A 7,952-nucleotide genomic window follows, 5' to 3' on the forward strand; every position below is an offset into this window, starting at 1 on the left:
CTGAATCTAACCAGGGTCATGTGTGTGACCCTGGAGCTGGTGCTCTTCACTGGAAACTGGTGGGCTCAGCAGGGAGTACACAACCAGGGACAATGACTTCCTCTCTCAGAACCTCTTAACAGCTGTTCCAAGGTCATGGATTGGGCCCTGATAGCACCTAACCATTACTTGACTGATAGGGCAAGTCTTGGGTCCAGGGCAGGCAACTGCTGTTGTGAGTTAGTGATTGCAATAGTTGTGTGGATTCTAGAGAATGGCATTTGCAGCCCTTGACTCCACTTTCAGTCTCTTACATGCTCTCTGCACCCTCTTCCAGAATGTTGCCTGAGCCTTTGAGGGGGATGTCTATATGTCTTGTTTAGTGCTGAGGCCACAACTATCACTCATTCTCAGCATCTTGAACAGCCACCAGTGTCTGAATTCACTGCTGTTCATTGTAAGAATGCTTTCTTAATACCCCCCCACACCCCGACCCAATCTCTTCCTAGACATCACCTATGAGAAGCTTGTAAGTGGCTGCCATGTTTAACTTTCTGAAAAGTAACATGTTTGTTTAAAAAAAAACTGAACTGTGTTATAGGTCAGGATAAACTTCAACACCCCAGGTAGGAGGATAAAGGAGACATATGCTATAGATAAGAATGGTTCACTCAGGAGAAAGCCTTACTGCTTATGCTCTCCCTGTACCTCTTTCCTCTCCCAATAAAGACATTAGCATACTTGGGTTTCCCAAGATGAACCTTAGATGGTGATAGCCCTGCCTGTTCCAGAAAGCCAGATGCTCAATACACCTGATTCCTTTGTGCTGATTCTCATCTCATCTTAAGCGTTGGATCTGACTGACATACTTTTCTGTTGCCATGATAAAAATACCCAGACAGAAAGCAATATAGGGATGGAAGGGTTTATTTTGGCTTATTGCTCCAAAGAGATAGAGTTCATCATGGTTGTAGAGACATAGCAACAGTCAGGGAAAGATAAAGCATGGCATCGGGAACAGAAAGCTGGCTGATCACACTTTCATCCACACACAGGACACAGAGTGAGAACAGCAGATGAGGTGAGAATATAAACTCCAAAACCCACCCCTAATGGTGTGCTTTCTCTAGCAAGGGTCCAGGTGCTGAAGTTCCATCAACTCCTCAAACAGCACCACCTACTGGAGACCAAGTGTTCAAATAGGCAAGCCTCTGGGGGACAATCTCAGTCAGACCAACACAATGGTGATCAACCCAGAATTTTCTCCAGGAAGAAAGCTGAAAATATGTGTCAGAACCATAGTCTCAACCAAAAAAACTGTAGGCATAGGAGAGGATAGAGCAGTGGCCCAAGCCCCTAGGGACAAGGTGTGTGGAAAAGTAGAGTCCAGATTTATTATTAAGAGGCCAGTATCCACAGAAAGGCAGAAGGAACTGAAATGAATGTACTTCAAGTTTGACTAAGTGATAAATAAGTTGGACAAACGATGGTCATGGAGGTGGGCAGATTTCACCTAGAGCAGGAAGATGTAGGCTTCTTGCAGATCCACAATTTCTCTAAGTAGCATGAGTTATCATTCCATCCATTATCTGAAAACTCTGCACAGTCTTCATCGTAAATATTGTTGGGCTCCCCTCGAGACCAATATTGGCTGAAATTGAAAATCCCCAAACATCATGAACCTCTTCCCAGCCTATACTGTCACTATATCTAACTTCTGACACTGAAGTGCTTAAAGTATTTGTGTAAGAAACCCATATACAGAATCAAGAGACTTCAAATTGTGAAATTGACACATTTTTATCTTCGGTTTTGCAGAATCGTGTGTCAGCTGGACCAAAGGCAAAAAATGGCTCTCATGCAGACTTGATGCAAAGCAGTGGTTTTTATATTCCTTACTGCATTTTTCTGTCCCCCTTTATTCCTCAATGGCTAAGTTCTTCAGTAAGGAACATTCTTCCCAGCATCTAGTATAGCCTCCTTCTCAAATTCCCCATTTTATTGAGTCAGGACACAAAACCTTGTCTAACAAATACCCTGGGATTTGAAATTCCCTCTCCACCATCCCTGTTACATGGACTCAGTCATATAGCAGCTTCCTGTCACTCTCTAACCCTAATCTAAACTGAGATCTCCTGACAAGCAAGTGCCAGCTGGGGAAATCTGGGGTCCAGTGTTTCCTGCTTATCTGTGATTCTTTGATGATCTCTAAAAATGTCTCATACTGAAAATGAAACATTATGACATCTCAGAGCCAACTGACATTCTGCACTAGCCTGGTTTATAATCTCCCATGTTTCTTTCCATGGACATCAAGAGAAGGGCCTTGACCTCCTTCCTTCTACCTGTTTCTTTTCATGTTTTTCATGGTATGAGACAGTTCCTTTGTAGCTCACATGACATCATGGATCTTTAAGTATGACAAGCTGTATTTTTGTTTGTTTGTTTGTTTGTTTGTTTTGAGGCAGGGTTTCTCTTTGTGGCTTTATAGCCTGTCCTAGAACTCACTCTGTAGATCAGGCTGGCCTCAAACCCACAGAGATCTGCCTGCCTTTGCCTCCTGAGTGCTAGCACTAAGGACATGTGCCACTACTACCTGGTGACAAGCTGTATTTTTAAGGCAACCATACTCCTGTATTTAGATTCTCTTAGTACCCTGAACTGGACTATTCATTGCCTCAGAACTAAACCTTTTGAGCGCAACTGCTGTGGGATGGTCTGTATGTCAAGTGTGTTGCTGATTGGTCAATATATAAATCACTGATTGGCCAGTGGGTAGGCAGGAAGTATAGGCAGGACAAGAAGGAGAATAAAGCTGGGAAGTGGAAGGCTGAGTCAGAGAGACACTGCCAGCCGCCACGATGACAAACAGCATATGAAGATACCAGTAAGCCACAAGCCACGTGGCAAGTTATAGATTTATGGAAATGAATTAATTTAAGCTGTAAGAACAGTTAGCAAGAAGCCTGCCACGGCCATACAGTTTGTAAGCAATATAAGTCTCTGTGTTTACTTGGTTGGGTCTGAGCGGCTGTGGGACTGGCAGGTGAGAGAGATTTGTCCTGACTGTGGGCCAGGCAGGAAAACTCTAGCTACACGCAACAGGCTCCGTTTTCATTGTTTCAGGTGTGTCTGCTTGCAAAATCCATCTCAGTTGGTCTTGGTAGACAGTTCACATTTCCTATTAGAAGAAGTTGGGGAGGGTCATCAGATCCTCACCTGAGTATCCACCCCCAGTGAGTAAGAACTATTCACATATCCCCAGGGAAGAAATTCTGTAATATCTACCACAGAACAGGTGCTGGAACTGAAAAATCATATCTGAACTCATCTCTTTATCCATCCCAATAAACTGACTGACATGTCTAGGAATCCGAGGAGCAGGTAGAAACCATAACTATTTCTTGGGGCATAGTTTCACCCCCAACACCATTCATTCATTACCTCCATTTCAGTGGTGAACCATCCAACCACATCCATTTCCCTTCCTGCTTTCTGTCCGACAACCCCATCCAGGTATAGCCTATCTTCTTAGAGGTCTGCTGCAGGAAGCTCTGGAAAGAAAGGGGAAGCCATGACTGTCTCTGTCGTCATTTTCTACCTTGGTCCATAGTTCTGCTTACAGTCTGACCCTCAGCTTTCTAGTGCAACAACAAACACATATGTGTGCTTAGATACCCCACACGCTTTACATGCACACAGGCACAGGCACAGAGATGATGATCAGGCCAGACCTCACACAAGCTCTCTCTGGGACAGAGAATTAAGAAGCAGTGTGTCCTGGGACTTGACAGATCCTATTGTTTGGCATCTGGCTCCCCTTTGTTGCATAAAATAATGTGACATGAAACTTGCTCTCAGCTTCCCAAACTTATAGAAGTCTGGTGTTTCCTAGGTTCTGGACATCTCTAGGGATTATCTCTTCAGAATAATAAACAGTGTGTGCATGTGTTTGTGTGTGTGTGTGTGTGTGTGTGTGTGTGTGTGTGTGTGTGTGTGTGTAGCTCACAGGACAACTTGTAGGAGTTGGTTCTCTTCCTACCCTGCATTAACAAGCACTGTTACCCACTGATCCACCTTCCAGGCCCCAGGTCAAGACTTTGAACACCAGTGGAAGTCTTGTTACACTGGCCAGCACTCCAGAAGTGTCCCCTTCATATTAAGTGTTCCCTAGAGCAGGCATCCATGTAACCACTTGTGTTGACACACGTGCACTTTCTTGGACCAGCCCTTCTCTGTCCACAGTCGTGTTATCTCCCCTTTTCATGTGTAGTGATGAATACTTATCTGAAAAATTCTACCTAGCTAAAGCCATGCCCACACAAGTGCAAAGCCCCAGCTCAACACACCTGCTCCTCATGACTCTTGATGACAACAAGTTGGGCCCCCACTTCCTGGCAGGCGGTGACAGATTCCTTCCAGTTCTGTGGGAACTTGGAGAAGAAGTAACAGTTTCCTTGGAAGAGAGTCCAGTCCCAGGGGCAGGGACGGCACAGGCTGTCTGTTCGGGAAGGTGAGTCAGGTTAAACACACAGTGGTGTACATGTATGTGGATCAGTCCAGCCTTTAGGACTTCAAGAGTTGTCACCCTCTCTTGAAACTGCACAAGGGGAACCGTGTTCCTCTATCTTTTGTAGTGTGTGTTGTATTCTTGTGTGTTCGCATGTGTGTGTATGTGCACTGTTCTGTGTGTGTTAGTGGAGACCAGATTGAATGTTGGAAGTCTTCCACCATTGCCCTATATTTTTTTAATTCTTATATATATGAAACAGTACAAATGAAAGAAAAAGACCATCAATTTCAGAGAAAAGCATGGGAGGGCTGACAAACAAGGGAAAGAATTTACGTAATTGTCACTAGCCAGAAATTTAAATTAAAATACATATTATTTATTTATTTTTCAACATTTGATACACACAGACAACATCTTTTTTGTCTTGCTTTTAAGATTATTGTTTGATTAGAACAATTCTCCCTCCCTTTCATCCTTCCAAACCCTCCAATGTATCCCTCTCCACTCTTCTTGGATTTCATGACCTTTGTAAACTGACTGTTATTGCACACACATCTGTATGCAGTCATGCACATCTGTATGCAGTCAATATCTTTTGATCAAATCCCCCACTATGCCCTCCCTTCAGAAGCACCCAACCACTTGACCTTGCCAACTTCATGCACTGCTGTTTTAGCCTACTGTGTCAAGCTAGTACTGCCAGCCAGTGTGTGTGTGTGTGTGTCTTTCCTTCCTTCCTTCCTTCCTTCCTTCCTTCCTTCCTTCCTTCCTTCCTTCCTTCCTTCCTCCCTTCCTTCCTTCCTTCTATTTATTTGTTTACTTATTTCTACATCTCTGTCTGCCTGTTGATCTCTCTCTTTCCTTCCTGTCTTACTTTTGAGACTGGTTCTCCCACTGAACCTAGAGCTCCCAGTTATGGCCAGACTATCAAGTGAGTCTTGGAATCTGCCTGTCTCCCCAACACCCCCGAGTAACAGGCATGTGTGACTACACTCAGCTTCTGTGTGGGTGTGAGCAACCCAAACCCAGGTCCTCATGATTGTCAAGAAAGCACTTTATTTGCTGAGCTATATCCTCAGGCACAGTCATTTCCCTATAAACTTCCTGAGTCTGTCCCCTCCAGGGTAACCCAGGAGGCCGTGGCCACCTCACATAAGTACAGAGAATAGCAGGGACTTTAAATATCAGAACAGTCAGGAGTCTGGTTTAATTGAACATGTTTTGTGTGCATGGCCCTTGTGTCTAGTGAGTGCCACCCTTAATGTTACTCTGTGTTCCCATTCAACAGATAGAGAAACTGAGGCACTGGAGGTCCAGTCTCCGAAGTCACCTCATACCCGATGGAAACCTTTTCATACTCTTGGAAATCCATTTTCTGGTCACACACCTAGTCCAGCCTTCAGTTGGTCCAGTTCCTGGTGGATGCGTTGCTTTACCTGCTCCTGCTCCTGCTCCTGCTCCTGGGAGGTAGGAACGTCAGAGCCTATGCCAAGAGAGTGAAGATGAAATCATTAAATGCTGATAGATGTAAGAGAGGAAGCCACTGGTTAAGGAAAGGAGCTGACCCCAACTCACCCTCCAGGAATTAGCTCTATTAGAAGGGCTTCAAGACTGTGCCCAAACTCCAGGTTTGGAAAGAAAACATCACTGTATGAAAACAATGTAACAGGTCCCCAAAACAAGAGAGAGGCTTCCCTTTAACACCTGGAAGAGTTTCTAGTAAGAGTAAGAGAATAGCTTTCACGACAGGATGACAGATGATGGACAGGACCACAGCAGCCTTCAGAGAAGTTCCCCAAACAAAGGAAAGATCTGACTTTTACACTTCCAGGGAGTTGCAGGAGTTTCACCCCACATGATTTGTTCAGCATAGCATAGGTGACAAAGAGCACAGAGGGGCAGGGTACATGCACTGGAGGCTATCAAGTCACACAGAAGCTTTTTAACTCTCTGACCCAGAAAAGGAGGGCTGCTAGGAGTTAGGTCTGACTGCTTCAGCTGTGGGACCCAGACTTGAAAGTGACCAGAAGCTCTCAGTACTAACCAGGGCAGCTCCTTCTTGCAGTAAGTTGTGATTGACATAGAGACTCACAGTGTCTCAATGTGCACAGGATAAGATCCTCTGGAGATGGAATCACAGGTGGGATTCTCTAACTCGAACCCTCCCCCAGGAGCTCAGGGATCATCATGAAGGGGTCAGAGAGACTGTGGCAGCCAGAGGCAGTGGAGGATGGCTGCAAAACTGTTTCCTGGACCCCACAGGCCTGATGCTCACGTGGACTCACAGAGCTGTGACTGCAGTTCAAACCTGCTCAGCTAAGCCAGAAAACATCCAAAACAGATAGAGAAGGGACCCATGAGTCCCCAACCCTAGGCGAGGAACTGTGAGCAACTGATGGCTGCTGTGGGAGGGTCTCTTACTCTCTGCCCCTAGAGGCTACCCATACTCCAGAGGCTGGTCTTACACCCGTGTATCTGTAGAACAGTAACTGGATTTGGTGGATTATAAAAATGAAGGAGCACATGGAGTTGGGAGGAAAAAGTGCTGGAGACAGGGGAGGAATTGGAGGGCTGGGAGGAGTAGTGAACTTGATCAAAATATTATATTCACATATGAAATTTGCAAATAATACTATTTAAAGGCCAGCCAGATCATGACCTAACAAACATGTATTGGGTCCCCAGGAACATCATGCTCAAGTCCCAGCATTTTATTTCAAGCTGTCTCATTGAAGATGAGGAATCCTGGTGCCCAGGAAGCATGAACCAGAGCGCAAATGGAGTCAGACCACACCCCTGAGACTACTTCCTTCCTGCCACACAGGAGTCTTGAGATGACCGGTGACTAGTTCCTAGCAGGCATGTAAGACCACAGTCACAGCTCCTGCGTCCCCTCTACCCCAAGCTGAAAGGTTAAATCAGGAAGCCCCAACCTGGAAGTTTCCTGACCTTTGACAAGGACAGCCACGAGGAGAGCGGCCAAGAGCACCAGGGAGATGAGCTGCAGTATCATGATGGACCAATGACAGTCCTGACACCCTGAGGGAAGAAAGTCAAGTGGTCCTACAGGCCTTTGTCCCTGACACACCCTGAACCAGGGTGATCCTAGCCCCTCTTTCCCTTTCTGAACACAGGATTATAGACGCTCAGTCACCATTATCCCACTGCCTGGATTTTCCTGTCCATCATCTGCCACATGAGCATCAGAAGTCTGTTTTCAGCCTCAGCTATCCCAGGACCCTGCATTTCAATCATCCCGTTTCAAACTCTCTGGCCCACCACTCCATGAACTAGGAGATCAGTTCCCAGATGCCACTTTCACAGGAGCAGGACTTCAGATCCCAGCTCCACTTCTTATGATGGGGCATTCAGTACCTTCCTTTACCCCACAGGATTGGGGATTCCTGCTTCCCAGTATGCACCTCACCTAACAGGGCTCTTCCTAGACACCGCTCCCTCA

At 45.7% G+C, this 7,952-nt stretch overlaps 1 protein-coding gene across 1 annotated transcript; it reads right to left on the reverse strand.

Moving 5' to 3' along the window:
• Positions 1 to 1,391: 1,391 nt before the first annotated feature.
• Positions 1,392 to 7,505, reverse strand: LOC131898510 (CD209 antigen-like protein E). Its single transcript, XM_059249714.1, has 5 exons — positions 7,442 to 7,505; positions 5,880 to 5,975; positions 4,329 to 4,480; positions 3,424 to 3,533; positions 1,392 to 1,630 (listed from the first exon to the last, which is right to left on the reverse strand). Exons 1-5 carry the CDS (start codon positions 7,503 to 7,505, stop codon positions 1,489 to 1,491), a joined length of 564 nt encoding a protein of 187 aa, XP_059105697.1. The 3' UTR covers positions 1,392 to 1,488.
• Positions 7,506 to 7,952: the final 447 nt, after the last annotated feature.

The sequence above is a fragment of the Peromyscus eremicus genome, chromosome 23, assembly GCF_949786415.1.
Source record: "Peromyscus eremicus chromosome 23, PerEre_H2_v1, whole genome shotgun sequence".
In the NCBI taxonomy this organism is placed as follows: Eukaryota; Metazoa; Chordata; class Mammalia; order Rodentia; family Cricetidae; genus Peromyscus; species Peromyscus eremicus.